The 20,789-nt window shown below is 40.0% G+C and overlaps 1 protein-coding gene across 13 annotated transcripts in view; it reads right to left on the bottom strand.

Annotated features, from left to right (window-relative positions):
• Positions 1-20,789, bottom strand: part of SGIP1 (SH3GL interacting endocytic adaptor 1) — a 220,262-nt gene that overhangs the window by 2,230 nt on the left and 197,243 nt on the right. For all 13 annotated transcript variants that reach the window (XM_014585341.2, XM_006171377.3, XM_006171378.3 and 10 more), the window contains 5 exons: positions 15,358-15,469; positions 9,293-9,448; positions 4,133-4,265; positions 1,943-2,145; positions 457-521 (listed from right to left, as the gene is read on the bottom strand). In XM_014585341.2, coding sequence (XP_014440827.1) covers positions 457-521; positions 1,943-2,145; positions 4,133-4,265; positions 9,293-9,448; positions 15,358-15,469 — 669 coding nt within the window. The remainder of the gene's footprint in view (positions 1-456; positions 522-1,942; positions 2,146-4,132; positions 4,266-9,292; positions 9,449-15,357; positions 15,470-20,789) is intronic.

The following is a 20,789-nucleotide window of genomic DNA, read 5'->3' as shown; positions in this document are numbered from 1 at the left end:
GTCTTTGGAGAAATGTGAAGGGGAGGATTCACTGAAGATTTATTTGCTTTTATTGATTGAAATAATTAAATGCAAAAATGAAGTGAACTATTCTGCTGATACTTTTCATTTTTTAGAGAGATTTTTGCTTTAGGCACATGAGCTCGTTAAAGAGACAGAGACAGAAAGTGAGAAATCACCCCCTAGGAGATGGCTACACTGCAATCCCTTCTCCTCCGTTCTCTTCTCAGGATTTTGGGTATGCACACACACACACACACCCAGCAGAGTTTCAAGCCTCCAGGCCCATGACAAGAATGTGGTCAGCTATGTGAGAGTTGTGCCTTAATCACCACACCACCTGCTGGCCCCAATTCTGTTTTTAGTATTACATATATTTTGGTTCATGGTTGGCTAATATCTAAAAGCTTTTTCAGGTTTATGTAGTAAGTAAAATCAGCCTGTGATTAACGTTACCTCCATTTTCTGATTTCTGAGATATATCAGGAATCTTCCACAATATTCTTTGTTGTTCAGCATTCCTACGAGTAAAGTAAATAGGATGCAGATACTAATAATAATAAGTAAAAAACTTTTTGCATACACAAGGGTTCTTGTTTAATGGGTGCCATATTGTCTCCAGATAGTATCAGTTTTAAAAAATAGATCTTGAAAGCCTAAGCTATCATTTAACATTAGCTGTCTATGTACCCATATACACACGCATTCTCTCTTTTCCTTTACTTACTGTAAGCAGCTACAACACTGTGAGATAAACATTTCGAGAACTATGCAGAGGCAAAAAATTTGAATACATTCACCGAAATGATAGATGGGATATATCACAAAATTAACCCATGTAATTTAAATTGGAGCTGTCATATGGCTGCCACTCATTTATTTAAAATGTTCTATGTTTTGTTTCTGACGGTCATATGGAAAACTGGAGTGTTCTTTCTAGAACAACTTCCTTCTCATGGATGCTGTTTGCACTCAGTATCTGTTCAGTTTCTCGTGTCACACTTTCTCCAGTGTGCTGTCTCATAGTCCAGAGGCTAGAAAGTGAACAGACATTCTCGATACTCCCTTGTAGTTAGGGCCCCAGAGGCAAATTAGGTTCCACAGATTAAGGGTCCAATGGAACTGAGATGCGGTGATCTACCCACAGGGTTCAGTTGAGTCTCCAGCTTTGTGGATGTTGAGAGGCAGTTAAGGAGGAGCCAGCTGGAGCTTTCTGATCCTTGGGTCAGAGTTACAGTGGTGGGTCCTTGAAATCAGTGGTCCCTTTGGTAGCCTTCTACCTTCTCCTGGTTGTGCCAGTGGCAGCACCTCCTACGTGAGGTAAGTTCTGCAGTGTTCTGGATAACAGTCTTGGAAATCTGCCTAAGGTCTCTAGCACTTCCACTGTTGGGTAAGCATTTAGGATCTCTGTGTTAAATCGTTCACTGCTTAATATACTGCTCCAGTTTCCTGTCCTGATTTGAATGTTAGAATCAAATAAAATTTGTTAAGTCTTACATTTAAAATGAGATTATGACTGGCCATTGTTTATAGTGGAACTTGTTTTTGTTTTTGAACGGTCAGATGGCATGTGTACTTGCCAGAAAGAGGGACAAAGGGAATGAAAGTACCCTCTGGTAGGGCATGGCCACATAGCAATCTCTTCTCCATTTCTCCATCCTGTCAGTAGTTGAGGCACACACACATATGTGCCTACATTGTTTTTTTTAAGCTATCATGGCTGGGATTTGAACCACAGTGATCCAGGTGAGACCTGGCTTCTTTAAGCAGTTTATAGGTTGTCCAATAGTGGAACTGTTAGGATGAATATCTGTGTTCTCAATCAGTGCTTGTTACCAAGAGAAAGTTCCCCGGGTAGGAAACACAAAGGCCAAGAGAGCTGCAAACCCATTATCCAGAAGGGAGCGCCTGGTGAGAGACAGGGGGACTGATGGCTCCTTACCAGACTGCGGGTGGCAGCACAGCCTGGAGCTTGGTGACTCCGCCGTCTATGGGGACCAGGAACTGTACGTTGTTGAGGGCCACGGCAGTCGTCATCGCATCCGTGTTGTATTTGTAATCAATGCGCAGGTCAGTGCTTGCAGGCTCACATCGCCAATTCACTGCCAGGTTCAGAGGCGTGGACTGAATGCCCTGGGCAGACACCTTACCAAATGACAGAAAAGAGAATACTTAAGACTCAACCATGAATCTGAAGCAAAACCAGAGGCTATGATAATGTACAGAAAGGTTCTTAGCTACCGAAATGTCACAGTGTCGTTTGTGCTGCTCACAAGTGAGCTCTCCATGCAAAAACATGTGAAGGCTGCCAGGTGGGAGGATGGGGTGCTTCAGGCAAGCTGTCATAGGTTGGAAGTTGAAAATCAACTAAAATCTCTAAAGCATTTTAGAGTTGGCAGGGCACCATGTCAGTGAGCCAGGTAGAATAGCACATGTTCTAGAAGCTGGAGGCCATGAAACTAGACAATCCCTGTGGGTAAGTTCTGTTCCTGCTCACTTAAAAGCAGAGTGATCTCGAACAAGTCACTAAACTTCTCTGAGCCTCAGTTACTTCCTCTTCTGCCAAATGGGAATTTAACAATTATATTTGTCCATACACTTTAAATATTGTTAACAGCAGGATCTTGCCTGAAAACATGCTTTTATTTAGAAACTGATGATCTAAAGGGTCAAAAGTGGAGGTATGTAGCAAAGGGCACTGGACTCCCACATGACCGATCGTGGTTTGAGTCTGGACCTGGCAGCTTGCTTTCTTACTTTCCGTCTCTGTCTCTCTTTCTGTGTCCCTCTCTGGTCAAATGAAAATGAATGAATGAATGAATGAATGAATAAATAAAGTTAAAAGAAGTGGAGTAGAAGCTCCTTCCCTCATCCCCCTTTTCTGTACCTATTTTCAGCAGTACTACTCAATTTGATAGTAGTTTATCTATCTGGGGAGGTGCTTTTTGGATATGTGAAGGTATGTTTTTGGTTGTCCTAATTTGTGGAGGGGTGCTACTGGTGGCCAGAAATGAAACATGCTGCGATCTGAGGGCAATTCCACAAAATACTAGTTATGTCTCCCACTTGATTTCTTGCATTGCGTAAAAACAACAAAGACACAATTGACCAACAAAAAGGGATTCTTCAGAGCACATTTAAAATAAAATGACATGGGACCAAGCAATTGGCATAATGGCTATGTCGCTGGACTCCCACATAGTCGACCGCGGTTTGCGTCCCGGATCCGGTGGCTTAAAGCTCACGCCGGGCGCGTGTGCGTGCATGCCCAAGATCCCGAGAGGAGAATGGAGGAGAAGGGATTGGGGCGTGGCCATCCTCCTGAGGGGTGATTTCTTGCTTTCTGTCTCTTTGTCTCTGTCTGTCTGGCGAGTGCACGCACTCTGTAGCAAAAACCTCTCAATAAAATAAAATGAAATAAAATGACAGGTCTAGGGCTACTTGCGTTTTAAAGTACTTTAAAACATGGAAGGTTATTTTCTTCCTATGTATAACATACTAGGTCAATATCATACTAGGTAGAGAAACTTGAGGTATTGGGGATTAACTACCCAGGGACAGTAGCAAGTAGAAAGCCAACTTAATTCACATTGCACCTGGCTATGTTTCTCTAATATTTTTAAAAAATATTTTACTTTGAAGTAATAAGGATATGTATGAATATTCTTTTTTCTTTCTGGAGAGGTTTTTGCTATAGAGTGCGTGCACTTGCCCGAAAGACAAAGAGAGACAGAGAGACAGAAAGCGAGAAATCACACACAGACACACACCCCACCCCCATGGGAGGATGGCCATGCCACAATCCCTTCTTCTCCATTCTCCTCTTAGGATCTTAGGCACACACGCACACACACCTGGCATGAGTTTAAGCCACTGGGTCCAGGACTTGAACTGCTGTCGACTACATGGGAGTCCAGTGACATAGCCATTATGCCAACTGGTGGTTCTGTGTATAAATATTCTTATCACTAGTCCCCAAGTAGTCCTTTAAGACATCTATTGTCTCATAAATTATATCTCTTAGTTAATATTAAAAGAAAGATTACTTCATTTACTTCTGTTTAATACTGGATACATTAGAATATAATTTTGTAATGTGAAAAAGACATCCTAAACACATAAATAGGCTTACCTGATATTTTAGCATGTCCACGTTATAATATGTAGCCTGGGGTTTTTGTTCAGATACTTTCTTTAGGTGAGTCATCAAATTTGGCATGTTTACCCAGAATTCCTTGGTATTGGCATCATTTTGTGTATTATCACTATCAATTGGGAAGACAAAATGATTGAGTAGCATCTTAGAACAAATGCAGATCCAATGAAAAGTATCTTTGCAAATTGTCATCTAATTTCCGTATCCCTCTTTGACAGTTGGTAGAGATTATGCTATTAACACTAGTGTGGTTTTAGTACAAATGCAGTTCTGGATGGTATTATGTTAATAGGTTAATATCCATAGGGAGGAGCTATAGATCTCAGCGATTCCCCATTAATGTTAACCAATTAAGATAATAATTGGTTGCTCTAAAGAGTGAATAATTTATGAACTCAAGCTTAATAGCCCTTTCTACATCACCAGCTTCTACTAAATTAGCCAGTTAATGAAATCCAAGAGATAAATACATTGATTTTTTTTTTTTTTAAATTGACTTGACTATAGTTCTCAGAAGTTATCCAGTTAGATATTTGGCCAAGTGTCCACATAGTCTTTATCACAACTAAGGAGGAAGGTGTGGTACTAAAATGACCATGCTACCTTCTGAGCATTTGCAATGTTTCACCAGAAATGTCAACTCACTTAGAAGAGGATTCTGTATTTAAATGATAATAATCCTGCTAGTTAATAATAGAAAAGTACTGTGCGGTCTTGATGAACTAAGGAGTTTTGTTTCCCTGCAAGAATCATTAGCTTTGCTCAGAGGCCTGTCCACAGACCAGTCACTCAATCTATCTTGCAAATGCTTCTCTCGGTGATAAAAAGAACCAGGCAAAGAGATGTACAAGGCATTTGCTCACTTCCCACATAAAGGGAAAACTAAGGCCCCAAGTGATTCAGTAACTTGAAACACAACTCATTTACTGACCCTTCACTTCCAGGATATCCTATATGATACAATAATAGCTGCTATAATTTCTTGGATCACTTACTATTGATCAGCCCTTTGTTTGATACATTACAAACTATTTCATGAAAATCACCCTGCAAAAAGAGAATTATTATCCTCATTTTTCAAGATGAGCAAACTTATAAAAAGTAGAAATTAGAGTTAAGAAAGAGAAGGTGATGAAGTAGAAAAGTGGTAAAGCCCAGTCAAAAGCTATGATTCAGCCTCCAGCAATCGAACAAATCAAGAAAGCGGAGTGAGAAACATCAGGGTGTTAGACGTGTAGACGGGAGTGGCTAGGTCTCAGCATGACCTGGTGGTTCTGCTGTGCTCTGGTATAAGGTTACTGAGAACACCGTAACTCTAGGAATAGAGGGAGGGAACGAGAGAAGATTCCTGGCCTTTGAGATGTTGCCACTGGTCCAGTGGAGCTAAGGATGCTGGTAAAGGCTATCTAAACTTTTTACAATTAAAATCATCCAAGTTACCCTAATCCTCCGGAACCTCATTACACAACAGGCAGGAGATAAGAGGGTTAGAGGGCCAGTGAAATTAAGTAATTTGCTTACGTTCACACAGTTAATAAGTAAGCAAGTTAGGATTCCAGGCCCAGTCAGTCACAGATGTCATACTTTCCCATTATACCAAAGCAAGGGCTCAAAAAATTAGTATCTACAATAGTTCATTATTTTATACTAACCAGAAATGAACAATTGGGAAAATCTCAATTGTAACATTTTTAAATAAAAGGCCTAGGGCTGGAAGCCACGTGGTGTGGTAGTTGAGGTGCTGGACATGGTCAACCTCTGTTCAAGTCCTGGGCTGGAAGGCTTGCTTTTTCACTTTCTCTCTCTCTGTCAAGCTTGTATGCTTATAGCAAATTAAAATAATAATAAATAAAATTAAATAAAAAAATTTAAAGTGTTTTTATTTTAGTTTAATAAGAAAATAAACTAAGTCATGTGTCTATGCTAAATTTTCAGAGAACCCACTTTAATAAATGTTCAAGAAAACTTTGTCAATCAAATGCTTATGCAAAAACAAAATTTTTTTTTTTAATGTTTACTTATTTATTTATTTGAGATTTTTGCTTTAGGGAGTGTGTGCTTGCCTCAGAGACAGAGTTACAGAAAGCTAGAAATCACCCCCCCAGCGGAGATGGCCATACCACAATCCCTTCTCCTCCATTCTCTTCTTCGAATTTTGGGCACTCATGCACATGGGCTCGGCGTGAGTTTCAAGCCTCCAGATTCTGGACTTGAACTGTGGTTGGCTATATGGGAGTCCAGCGACATAACCATTATGCCATCTGCTGGCCCCTTTAATGCTTATTTATTTATTTATTTGTTGTGATTTTAGAGTTGCTAGGTCCAGGACTCAAACCATGGTTGGCCAAGTGAGAATCCAGTGCCTTAATCATCATGCCACCTGCTGGCCCAGAAATGAAATTTCTAAATACTCAAGAATTCTTAAGAATTCTTCAGTCTTGGGACCAGCAGTTGGTGTAATGGCTATATTGCTGGATTCCCATGTAGTTGACCATGGTTTGAGTCCCGCACCCACTGGCTTAAACTCATGCTGGGCATGTATGCATGCGATCCCAAGATACCAAGAAGAGAATGGAGGAGAAGGGATTGCGGCGTGGTCATTCCTCCGGAGGGTGATTTATTGCTTTCTGTCTGTCTCTCGCTTCTTTCTGGCGAGAGCACGTGACCTATAGGAAAAAACCTCTCAAAAAAAAAAAAAAAAGAATTCTTCAGTCTCATGGTTGGGTTAATGACGGTTCCTGAATATCCTTTACAAGCAAAACCATTTCATGAGAGGAAGTGGATGTAAACTTCAGTATGTTTTCTGTCATGGAACTGCAAGCCTAGCTGTCTCCAGCAGCCATGCTACTAAACTAAGTTTTTCATTAGACACTGAGGAGAGACTTGACTGGGAGTAATGTGGTAGATACCGAAAGGCTTGTACTGTTGTTAAGAAAAATGCTGGGTCATCTCTGCCTTTTAAAAAATAAGTGTAGTGGTGGTGACGGAGTTGTACCATATTCCAAAACTGGACAGGCTGTATAAGGCTAAAGGGTCACCTGTTACAGTCCTGTCACAATAATTAAGTAATTTAAAGTTATGAGATCCAAATCAATGGGGATTTTTCTGGTCATTTTAATTGTTTTGCAAATAGCAAGTTAATGGTCTATTTAATGTTTTGTTAAGGAAAAATATTTTGAGTTATCTTTAATTCAATTCATAAGACTGATAACAAATATATGTACACAGCTTTTGTACAGATGCCTAAAAATTGAGCAAAATAACTACCTAAAATGCAATAAAAGCTATAACTATTACACCACTCATATTTACAAACAAACTGGTGAGATGGATGAATCTCAAAAATAAAGTCGACTCAATATGTACATCAAGAACAGAGGGTAACTGAATTCAGAATTTGCTGATTTTCCACTTCAGTCATTTCACATTTCCTTTTCATCTAAATGGGTGATCATGTTTTTTATGCTTTTAAACCTGAAATCAAGTTTGTGGGATAAGCCATAGCAAGAACCAAAGAAGAAGAGGTTTTGGTAATCCCCTGAAAGGCCTGGGACTGTTTTATCACCACAGGAATGAAAAAGTCTCATTCAGTCAGGAAAGTCAGGATTTTTGTTTGTTCCCAAGTTCGAAATACCAACAACCCTTAGGTGTTCCTACAGAAACACTCAGATTGATTAAATTTTTAAAAGTATGGTGAGTTCACTCATTTGACATACATAACTCAGGTGTTTATTGACACCAGGCACAGCGGAAGGTACTGAGGAGACAGTGGTGTACTCATGGGGGAGATGCATGAACCAAGAAACAGAAATAGGTATTTGCTATAAGGTGGGTGCCACCACATCCAGAAACACAAACAGACATTTAGTCATTAATTGCAGTGAAGGCTACAAAGGAATAGAGTGTCTTGAGAGAGAATAACAAGGGCATTAAATTTTGTTTGGGGCTGGTGGGTGGGGTGGGAGGATAGTGGGATGAAGAGGGTAGCCAGAATGGAGTTGAGGTCTAAAGGATGAGCAGGAGTCAGGTGAAGAAGGGCATAAAGAGTTTTCAAGGCAGAGGAAACCAGCACAACAGAACCCGGATGTAGGAAAGGTCTCAGCCTGTTTCTGAGATCAGTAGGTCTGGCTGGAGCCATGGGTGTTCTGAGGCAGGATGGTGGGAGATGAGAAATGAAAGGCAAGTGGAGATACAGGACTCAGGGCCTCAGGGACCCTGTGACAGGTTTAAATCCTGAGGCAGGTGTCATGTAAGGCCACCAGAGGGTTATGAGCAAAGATGGACTGATAGACCTCATAAAAGGTCATTTGGAGGTTAAAATGGATTGGAGTGAGTGTGGTTAGATTCAGGAAGAGGAGGGAAGCAACTGCAGTCGAGGAAGACGGTGACCACCATAGAGATTTTAGCTGGGATATCAGAGCTGGATGATGGAGCGGAAGCTGTCAAGAATGACTTCACCTCACACCTTATGAACCACTAACATAATGTAGTTGGTTATTTGAACGGCATGCATGTGTGTGTGTTTGTGTGACTGTTGTGAGCATATGTGCAATGAAGATATCATAGACAGGCTTACTAGTCAAAAAGTGTGGAGAGCCTATCGACATAAACAAATTCATGTAAGCCTCTTTGATGTAACACAGGGAAAGTTTCATCAAAACAAGTAGCATTACAATGAAATGATACATTTCACAAAAAAGATTCCCAAACTCATGTGAAAAGTAGCTCACAGTTCAAATACCATTTGATTTAGCAAGATGCTAGTGTAACAAATGACTTTATGCCTATTGTTCGGCTCGTTACCCACCTTGCTCAACTATATTAGTATACTGCTAGTGAGTAAAGCTGACAGTGAATAAGTCCTCACTAATACAGACCTTGTACTCAAACCGTCTCTTTAACAAGTTGAATAGCGGGTCATTGGATACACATATACATATGCAGCTACACATACAAAAGCAATCACCCGCAGCAAACTTTTGATAGTACGTAAAAGCTCTGTGTCTGAATCTACAAGCATATTTGAGTTGTGGTAATTTTGCTACAGTGCTATTCTCTGGCTAAAGTCTCTCTCATCTAAGTATAAAGTGCTAAGCCACACACATTTCTAAAAAGTTTGTGCAAAATCATATTTACCAGCAGAGAAGTTGGGGATTTGGCAGGACGTGTTCTAACCTGCTGAAATTTATCACTCGAAAAGTCAGAGCAGCTGGGGAGGGGTTGTTGGCAAAGTGTCTGGTGATGCCGGCAGGAAAGGATAACACCATTTCTCCAGTAATCTTAACGATACATCTGGCATATCAAAACACAGGAGAGGGAAGAGAGAAAAAAAAACCTAGGTCAGTATACAGTGAAGAAAACGATCGGGAAACAGAAAAGATTTATATAACAATGTTAAACAGCAGAAGAGAAGCAGGGGAGCTCTTATAATTACGCTTTCAACTACTAAATAATTCCTAACTTATCTGAAAATTTGATGGCTTCACACTTACTGCAATAAATAAATAAATGAGTGAGTATATTAATTAATTTAAAAAAGAGTAGTTGAATGTGTTCTGAACTGTGAGAAGACAAATCCAAATTTTCTTTTTCTGTAGAAGTCTGTTGGTTCATCTCAAGGGTAGAATCATGCACTCTGGCGGTTCTTACTTATTTCTGAGTTTTGGGTAGTATATCTGAAGATAGCGAATTGCACGGCATTATCACACTTTACTGGGACTTCTTTTGGTTCTTTGAGTAAGATACGCAATGCTTTGAGCATGTTCGTGTGTGTTTGCATGAGACAAAATTCTTTTTCTTATTTTACTAGTTCTTTATGCCATTGACTTGTCTATTTGGTCAGAATCGTAAAACCAGTCATCCAACAGGATGATAGTTTGGAAGGAAGAGTAATTCTCTCTCTCTCTCTCTTTTTCTTTTTTCTTTTAAAAGCCTTAATAGGTCCAGTCTATTGCGTGGCGGTTAAGGCTACTGGATCCCATATGGTCAACTGTGTGGTTCATGTCCCCGATCTGGTGGCTTGAAAAACATGTTAGACACATGTGCATGTATGCCCCAAACCCCGAGCAAAGAATGGCAGAGAAGGATTGCAGCATGACTTTCCCCTTGGGGAGTGCTTTTTCACTTTCTATCTCACTCTGTTTTCTACCCTGTGTCCCCCTCAGCGAGGGCACATGCCCTGTGGCAAATTTTTTAAAAAGACTTTATTTATAGTGTAAAATTTCATCATTTAGTATTACATGAAACTCAAGATAATGAACGTACCCATCATCTCTAAAAGTTTCCTCATGCTTTTTATAATTCTTTTTTTTTTAAGAGAGATTTTTGCTACAGGGTACATGTGGTAGCCGGGGGCGGGAGGAGAGAGAGAGAAAATGAGAAATCACACCCCAGGGAGGATGGCCATGCCCAATCCCTTCTCCTTCAGTCTCCTCTTGGGATCCTGGGCACACACACATATGTGCCTAGTGTAAATTTTAAGCAGCCAGGTAGGGGACTCAAACCTCAGTCGGCTATGTAGGAGTCCAGTGATGTAACCATTATGCCATCTGCTGGTCCCTTATTATTCCTTCTGTAATCTTTCCTGTCTACCTATTCCCCATTCACAGGTAATTGCTAATACGGCTTGTGTAATTATCTGTTAGAGTACATTTTGTAGAATTTTATATAACAGAATCATAAAGTATATGCTTTTTTCCCCCCAGGGTGGGGAGGTCTGACTCTTTCATTCAGTATAATTATTTTGTATCTATCCATGCAGTTGTATGCATTGGTGACTCATCTCTGTGCTCTATAGTGTATGGATGTATCAGCATTTAAAAATCCACTTACATATTGGGGAACATTTGGATTCTTTCTAGTTTTTGCTGAATTATCATTGGTCTATTTCTGGATTCGCTATTCTATTTCATTGATCTGTTTTGTCTATCATTCAAACCAATATCACACTGTCTTGATTACTGTAGTTTTGTGATAGTTCAGAAACCAAATAATGTTACTCTTCCAACTTATTTCTTTTTCAAAACTGTTTTGACTATTGTAGACCCTTGACATTTTTATATGAAATTCAGAATCACTTTGTACATCATTTCAATTTACTGCCTCAGTTCTAACTCACCCTTTATTGTCTACTCTGAGATTATTAATAATAGGCCCCTATGTATTTATTTCTGTTGCAAACAGGCATATATGCTACATTTTGTCAGTAGAGGGCACTGGAGAGGTATTACAGGAGGAAAGGGTTTTCCCTCACTCCAGTCTGCTGTCTTCTGCAATGCTTCAGGCTTACCTAGTGCCAGGCTCCTACAGTGCAAGAGGCTTGTGTGTGATTCCTGCAGTGCATGGGTGTCCCCAGAGCAGTCTTTGCAACCCACGTAGCTCTGCCAGTTCCTGTTAGCTTTCTTATTATCTGGCTTATGTAGTACAAGTGGTTGGGTTGCCCCTGTGCCCAAGATCCTGCAATGTAGGTGGGTTCTTAGGCTCCGGTTCCAGCCATGTGCTTACTTTCTCCACTGCTGGCTTCCACAGTGGATGGTAGACAGCAGCACCCACACATTGGCTTCCTTGGGCACTTTTCTCAGTCAGTTTTATAGTGGAGTGCCTTGGTGACACATGTCCCCATGAAGAACTGGGAGTATGCTCGCTCTCACTGAGCCATGCCTGAAAACTCCAGGAAGCAAGTTGGAGCCATTGTCTCGCACATTTCACTTCTCAAGGATCACTGAGGTCTGCTGTCTTGCAGATATTTCTTCCTCTGTTTTGCCTATTTTATTTTTTAGTTGTCAGAGAGCTGGCAATAAAGGGACAGAGAGACAGGAAGAGAAAGGGAGAACGCTGCCTCCACTGGAGTGTGGTTATGCTGCAATCCCTTTTCCTCCATTCCTCCACTCCGTCGGAATTTTGGGCATGCAGGCACATACGCCCAGCGTATTTTTAAAGCTGCCGAAGTTGGGATTCACACCATGGTCAGCCATGTGGGATCCGGCTCTCTTAATCTCTAGTGTATGGGGGCCAGCTATTTTGTCCATTTTTCAGTTGTTTCAGGTAAGAGGGCAAATTCATCCATTATCCCGCATTGGCCAGATGCAGAACTCTTCTTTTTGGAGGAATAGTAAATGTCTAAAATGAGTGAGTATCCCGACAACGCCTACCTTGATCTGGACAGCTGATTCTCATGATCACTTCCTTAGCCCTAGGTTAGTTCAGGAATGTGCTTTCTAGGGAAACTGAGGCTAACAAATGGAAACTTTCCTTACAGGTGAGCACGAGGCACTCTATTTTGTCCCACAGTCACCTTATATACAGTGTAACTTTGTGACTGACGAGACATGTCCAGCTCAGGGCAGGTGGTCCCTGGCACACAAGCAACATAGAGCTGCTAAATCCTTGTATGTATAAGGCTGGATTAGGAGGAGGTGAGAGGCAGGCGAGTTTCTTAAAATGGCCACGTGTCCCTCCCTCACTCAAACGCTATGTCCCTAACTTTGCAGTGCTCTGAATGAGAACTTTGGTTCCTGGCAGTTTGCACCTCCGTCTCTCCAGGAGACGCTGATCTTCCAGCGAGTCCAGCTGCTGCCCTCCCTCTCCACCTTTAGATCCATTCGCCTTGTGTCTACTGGTGTTGATTAGTGGGAGTCTGGACTCTCAGGCTGAGTCTACTGGGGGTGTCTGGCAGTGTGTGGCCATGCAGAATGTTACTGGCAGCTCTAGGAGAAAACAAGCATTAAAGCACTTGCTAGATTTGATTTCAGCACCTGTTATTCCTCAGGATCTTGTTAGCAGTGGAGGCTCAAATGTTTTTTAACTGGTAAGGATCGACTCCGTTTCCTTTCCAGGTTCCTCAGAATGAGACCTGAGCGAGGTAATCTTGGTAGGGGATAAAGGTTCTCATTTAAAAGCAAGCCCAGGAGGGCAGGAGATGGCATTGATTAAGTCAACAAATATTTGCTCACTCCTAACTATGCCAGTTATTGTATTATTATCATTGAAAGGGAAGGCAATTAAAATATGAGGACTCCTGTCTTCAAGAGGCTTATAGTAGTGGGTAGAAAATGGGAGAAGTAATCTAGATGTCTCTTGTAAGATGCACTGAAGATTCTCAGTTATGCTTCTACATCTCAACTGTCAGAGTTAGGCCTTTGCTGATTTACTAACGCTTAGGTTGATGATAGACTCCAGTGCCCGGATTAGACGTGTAAAGAAGTATTCATCTATTATAATTAAATAGTGTTACTAATTAGAATATAATATTGTTAGATTGAGACTTTTAAAAAGCTAGTATTTCTGCAGGGTCAGCAGGTGCAGTGGTGGTTAAGGGTACTGGACTACCACATGGCTGACCTGTGGTTCGAGTCTTGGACCTGGTGGTTTGCTTTCTCACTTTCTGTCTCTCTCTCTCTCTCTGTCCCCCTCTGGTCAAATTAAAATAAATAAATGGATAAATGAAGTTAAATAAAATAATTCTTTTTTTGGGGGGATGGTGGAGGTTTTTTTTGCTATAGGGCGCATGCGCTTGCCAGAAAAACAGAGAGAGACAGAGAGACGGAAAGCAAGAAATCACCCCCCAGGGGGTATGGTCACGCTGCAATCCCTTCTCCTCCATTCTCCTCTCGGGATCTTGGGCATGCACGCACACACACCAGGCATGAGTTTAAACCACAGGGTCCGGGACTCTAACTATGGTTGACAACATGGGAGTTCAGCGACATAGCCATTATGCTAAATGCTGGTCCCAATAAAATAATTCTTTTTTTTAAAAAAAAACCCTAGTATTTCTGTAATGTGAAGAAGATTCACAATTAGTCATACAAATTCTCACTTAAAATATACATGGAGATCCATGTTTTAATTTTATTTAATTATCACTGTTTCAAAAATTTTTATAATATAGTCTAGTGTTCTATATGCACATTCAATTTTTTTTCTGTCATTCTTATTGTCATTGATACTAAGGCTTCCCAAGCCCTAGTCTTTGTAAATGAACCATTAAAAGGAATTCTTTCCTCACCAAGGTGCGACCTTTAGGAGTTTAATTCAGAGTTGTAAATATATTAGTGACTCATTTGAAAACCACTTTGACTTTAGTGTTTAGTTTTCAGTGTAGACCCATGATCACTCTGGACTTTTCTGGCTTATGAGCTCCTTTATTGAAGTGCCGAATGTTGTAAACCTCTGTGTTTGGAAAATGCACACATAAGATATACAATACAATTTCAGGGACTCCATAGACTTCCTGAATCCTAGTCATGAACTCCTTATCAAGAAGTAAAATATTTAATCATATCATGTAGACATTCAGGTCGAGGTCAATGTCAGAATGCACGGACAGAAGCAAACTAGGGTTCCTGTAAATAGGGCGTGATTTATTTTTGCCTAGACTTTAATACTTTACTATGATAATAATTTTCTCTCTTTCTTGGGGAGGGCAGTTTTTCTTTACTTAGCAAGGATAACATAACTTGTTAACAAGAGAACATACAACACTCTGGATGTTTTGGGATGTTTAATCTCCTATGGTCTCATTCATTCCAATGCACTATCATTTCAATTCTTTCTTTCTTTTTTTCTTTTTTTAAAGAGATTTTTGCTACAGGGTGTGTGTGTTTACGAGAGAGATAGAAACTAAGAAATCATCCCCTGGAAGGATAGTCACACTGCAGTCCCTTCTCCTCCACTATCCTCTCAGGATCTTGGGCACGCACACACACACACACACACACACATGCCTGGTGTGCATTTTAAGCTGCCAGCTCCAGGACTTCAACCGTAGTTGACTTATGTGGGAGTCCAGCAGTGTAACCATTATGCCGTCTGCTGGTCCCCCATTTCAGTTCAAATGATTTGTACTTAGAAAAGGCTATGAAAATAAAAGACATGATCTGGATGTTCACTTTCCTAAGATAATAAATGTTCTCACTGCTGACAGAATTGGATTAGGGTTTTCAGTTAGTTGCAACCAAAACTGAATCAAAGATTTTTAGGTAGCAAGATATTAGATGATTGGATCTTTTGATACTTTTTTTCCTTTTTAATAAATAGTAGATTAATAGTCCTAATTAAATGTTCTCTTCTAGGCAGGCTACCGATTACTGTTAACTGGGTCTTATTTGGTTTCCGGATAAAGAATGGAAGAGCGACATACAGGGTGTTGCTCATTAGATGGGAAACAGTTCAGAGGACGCAGTGGATGAGTCCTGGCTTACTTGTTTGGGTCTGCTCCTTTGAAGTAGGCATTGACTGTTTCTGTAAATGCGGCTGCAACAGGGAGGGTGTCCTGGGCTCCCATGGTCAAGGGGCTTGGTCCCCTGGAAGAACCTGCATGAAACAAAAAGCGCTCATTTATTATGAGCATAGGAGACACTTTAGTACGTATGGAACTAAAAGCTCAGTAAAGGACTAAAGGATAAAATCTATTACAGGAAAAACAATGCTAAGAACCCTAACTCCGTATATTAAACATAGAGCTCAAGTATTTAAAAGGAAATATTTGGCTGGTTTTATAGACACACAGACTTGAAATACATTCAGTTAACTATTTTACAGGAAAGAAAATCCAAGCAGATGAATAAAGTCACATAGGTTTTAAAATATTTTGCATAAAGCATAAGGCAGTATTTGCATGACAGTTTGCACAGCAGGTGGTTAATAAAGAAAATGGTTCATTTCCTATTTGAGCATTCAACCTAATCAATTGCCTATAATGAAACGTTTTGCATGTCTTCATTTGAGAGAGACAAGCAGCTAAGTGGTAGCATGCTACATATTGTCCTTTTCTGGATTATTTCCGTTTCATTTTGTGTGTGTGTGTGTGTGTGTGTGTGTGTGTGTGTGTACACATGTGTGTTAATGAATGCATGCACTCGCTAGAGAAAGAATGAGAAAGAGGGAGAGATGTCATGCCGAAATCTCTTCTCTTTCATCTCTCCCTCCTTTTGGGATTTTGGACACACACACACACACACACACACACACACACACACGTACCCAGAGTGTTTCTCAAGTCGCCAGATCTGGGACTCAAACCGTACAGTAGGTTATGTGAGATCCAGCTACTGTAACCACTAGGCCACAGAGCCAGCTCAATTATTTCCATTTCAAAAAGCCCAAATCCTCTCAGGACAAATAAACTCAAGTCTACATGTCCAAAAACATATACAACCAAAAGGTTCACATTCATGGAGCAGATAAGCGCACCAATTCCCAGTACTAAAAATACCAGTCGCACTCCTGTTATTCGTCATCGACTAGGTAACAATGTACTAGGTGCCTTCCACGAATGATCTCAATTCAAGCCCACATCTGCTTATAGAGTAGGCATGATTAGTCCTATTGTACAGAAGAGGAAACTCGAGCTTATCGAGAAAAGTGGCTTCTCAATATAATAAAGAGGTGAAACAAAAGTTCAAATGTAGACTCAGACATAACATGCGTAGTTTTCCACTGTACCATACCACTCATCTAAATGAAATATTTTCCTGTTACCATTTTGCTATAACTTATAGCTTCCAAAAGAATCAAAGTATAAGATTGCTGCCTTAGTTCTTTTTTTTTAAGAATTATTTTATTTAATTTTATTTATTTACTTATTTATTTTAATATTGACCAGAGAGGTACAGAGAGAGAGAGGGAGAGAGAAAGAGAGGAAGTGAGAACGCAAGCCACCAGATCCGAGACTAGAACCGTAGTCGGCCATGTGGGAATCCAGCGCCCTTAACCACCACGCCACTTGCCGGCCCCGCTGCCTTTGTTCTTAACCTCTAGGCATGGCACCAAGCAGTAAAGTTTTTGTAATTGCCAAGTATTTAACTAAGTCACACATTCAGTGCTTTCCTTTCCTATCAAACATTTATGCACCCACAGCTCTCACATGGACTATATACTTTAGAGTTATGCTTGTTTTCTTTGCCTGTAGTATGTTCCGTCCTCTTCTCCAGCATGAAAAAAATTTACCTTTGTACCTTCATCCTCAATAAAGCTTTCTTTGATCACTCTAGTTCCTGGTAGTCCCTTCTTTTTTTAGCTTCTCTTGGCTTCCAATATCTTAGGCTTGGTAACTAATCGTCAATTTAACACACACTTGCTTATATCCACTCTGATCAGGCACTATCGGAGTATTATTATTTTTTTTTTATGGGACCTCCACAGTTGCTAAAACAGAGTATCAGATTCATCAGCACCGTGTAATTGGAACCTGGAATTTGATGATGGGGTAGATCAATCTGCAATCCAATAACTACATTGATTTTATAAATTCTTTAAAAGAATGGTATGAGCAAAGGTCTATAAAAGTACTTCATGCTGCTTGGATAGATCAGAGAAGATTTTATTCAGGAGGTGATATTGGAGTGTGATGTGTTTTACATGTGAGTATGTGACCGTGGCGGATATTGAAGGGTGAGACATAGAAGCAGATGATTCCTGGGGTGTTAGGAATTAGGTTATAAAGAGTTTCATATAAATATTTAGAAAACTGTATATTTTATAAGTGATTTACAGGAGTTCACATCATAGTTGCCTTTTAATAATCTAATACAAATCTACAGACACTTTTTAGAGCAACTGCTCATATACCTACTTCTACTTGAAGTAGAATTATAAATGCATTGAGGTCTTGGAAATGAGATTAGAAGGTTTTGAATGGAAAATGACAGAGGGGTTCACCATGAGTCCGAATTTAGAATGACTAGCTACATATGATGTGATGGGTAAGTTAGCGAGGAAACCGTAATGTAGGTGAGGTGACTTCTTAGAAAGAAAACAATAAAATAGGTGAGAAACGCAGATGTTAGTACATAAGGAGAATGTCATGGACATACTATTTTTCAATTCTGCAAAGCATTTAACCGTCTTTCATGATATTCGTGTGACTAAAACTGTGAAAGTTGGGTGGATAATAGTCTTGTCAAATGATTTGGTAATTAGATAATCACAATACCCAGTGAACATGAATTAGTGGTTTTGTCTATTGAAAAGAACCTCTCTACTGGGTTATCTCAGACATCTGCCCTAAGTCTAGGCTTTTTAGTGTTAATGGATGAAACCAGAAACAATGTTCAATAATGGTACTTTGCAGTGGCTAAGAGCATGGGATTTGTCATCAAACATATCTGAATCCTGTCTCTGACACTAAATGATCTTTGGCAGGGAGGATGTAATAATCCCCACTTTGTAGGCCTATTCTGAGGATGAAATGAGGTAAAACATTTAGCATAGTACTTGGCCCATAGTAAATTCTCAATAATAATGATTAGTTATTTTATGATAAATACCACAATGTAAGATAATATAGAGGTTATCTTAAATAATAAGACACATTAAAGGTGCTCAAAGAATTCTCAAATTCTTGGGATACTGAGCTGGAACCAAAAAGAAAAATATCAACAAAAACAAATGTGAGATTCTCATATGTCAAGAGTAAAAATTATCTAAAAAACTGCGATTTAGGGAAAGCTGACTCAGTGGAAGAATAAGTGTAAAAATATCTGGCAGTTTCAGTTGATCATGTATTTCTATTCTTAGGTTCCAAATATCTTGCTCAGCTTGGGTTGTATCCGTGGGTGAATAACAGATCCTAGAAATGTTGGTTTTACGGCTTTTCGTGGGCTTTGTTTGATAGCACATTGGTGGCAATCAGAACACCTATTTCGAAGTTAATGACAAACTCTTCAGTGTAATGAGGCATAAGGCCATCAGCAGCCTGACCCAGATCTCCCTCATAACCCGCCTCTTCTCACTCCCTCCCACAGCTCTCTGACGCTGGCTATGTTCACTGCTGGGCATTACAGTCCTTATTGTAGACTTGATCAATAAGACCAGGGATAATGGACACACACAAACCAACAAAAATTTACAAAGAACCCTTCTTCTTTGAAAGATCTACATTTACAACTCTTAGTTTCTTTTCTTTTGAAAATAAAGCTTACTTCTTTCATGACAGAGAGAGAGGAAGAGGGAAAGACAAGACCCTCAACAATGGTCCTAGGCTGTGATTCTCCTTCTCTCCCTCCAGTCTTCCTAGTCAGCCAGGATCCTGGGCTTCTAAGTCACGTGGACAGTTCAACCAGGGAACCAAACTTACAATCTCCCATGTAGATCCAGAATCGCTTGACCAGCGCATTCCTATTGCACTACCAAGCTGGTCCTACAGCACTAATTTCTTACCATGCCTGTACGCTACAATTGATATGCCATTCTATATTTTATTTTTTCCACTTACAAAACTTTCCTTATTGCTATTTGGTTTACATACCATTATTGACAACTACATATTATTCTAGAACATTCTCCAAATGTTGAGCTATTTTTAGGTAGTACTCTAAACTCCTCTTTTTATGAACTGGCTTTCTTTTCCTTTTTACTTATTTCCTTAATATTTAGTTTTATACCTATTAGTTGGGATGGCCAAACCAGAATTCTGATAATTTTTAGTTAAGAATGCTAGGATATTTTGCATGAAGGTTATGCTCAATGAAGAGGCTATTAGCAATAAGTGAGTGCCTCCATCCCCCACAGTCCCTCAGAGAGTCTGTTTAATAGGATTATTGGAAAACAGAGCTATAACCAGGGGAGCATCTAAAGTGGTGAGAGATTCAAACCTCCTAACCTAGAGGACTAGAAAAGGATTGAAAACTGTTTTCTGAGAGCTGAAATAATATTACCAGACCGTGACTCAGGGGACCAGAGTTCAAGACCATCAATTTGGAAGTTAATAGCTTTGTGACCTTGGGGAAGTCAATTAACCTTAGTTTCTCTCAACCATGAAAGGAAGGCAATGGGTCACAGGATGTCTGTCTTTCAGGATTCTTTGACTTTTAGTTATTAATAGACATTATTATTATTATTTTTTATTGCTAGAGGGCATATGTGCTCACCAGATGGGGTAGGGGATATAGAAAGAGAGAAGAGAGCGTGAGAGAGAACCTTTCAATGTGTTGACACCACAATCTTTTCTTCCATTTCTTCATCCTGTCAGAACTTTGGGCATGCATGCACACACACCCCTTGTGTTTTTCAAGTCCCTGCGACTGAGACTTGAACTGTAGTTGGCCACGTGGGATCTGGCCACCTGTGCACACGGCTTGACCACAGTGATGTAGAGCTGGCCTGGGGCATTTATAATTTTTACAGTAAGAACAACTTTCTACAGAAAAATAAAATGCCCTGAAAACAGTAACCCTTCACTGGAATTAGAGAGAAACTGTCATGTTTACTGAGCTTAACATAAGCATATGCTATACTAAATACTAACACATGCAAATAGGAGCAACAGTTCAAATGACAGGACTATGAGAGTATTTCACTGCAAAGTTAATTGCCGAAGGAGGGGCATAGGGGTGCGGCTAAATGATTTAACAAAAGGAAGCTTGGGCTCTAGAGTTATGTAGACCTGGGTGTGAATTCTGACTCTTCCATTTACAATCTGTGACTAGGGACAAACTAATTTCTTTCTTTCTTCCTTCCTCCCTTTCCTTCTTCCTTTCTTCCTTTCTTTCTTCTTCCTTCCTCCCTTTCCTTCTTCCTTTCTTCCTTTCTTTCTTTCTTTCTTTCTTTCTTTCTTTCTTTCTTCTTCCTTTCTTTCTTTCTTTCTTTCTTTCTTTCTTTCTTTCTTTCTTTCTTTCTTTCTTTCTTTCTTTCT

This window comes from Tupaia chinensis, unplaced genomic scaffold (assembly GCF_000334495.1).
Source record: "Tupaia chinensis unplaced genomic scaffold, TupChi_1.0 Scaffold149502_1, whole genome shotgun sequence".
NCBI lineage: Eukaryota > Metazoa > Chordata > Mammalia > Scandentia > Tupaiidae > Tupaia > Tupaia belangeri.
Note: the sequence above shows the minus strand (reverse complement) of the source record. Positions and strands in the feature narration are given on the sequence as shown.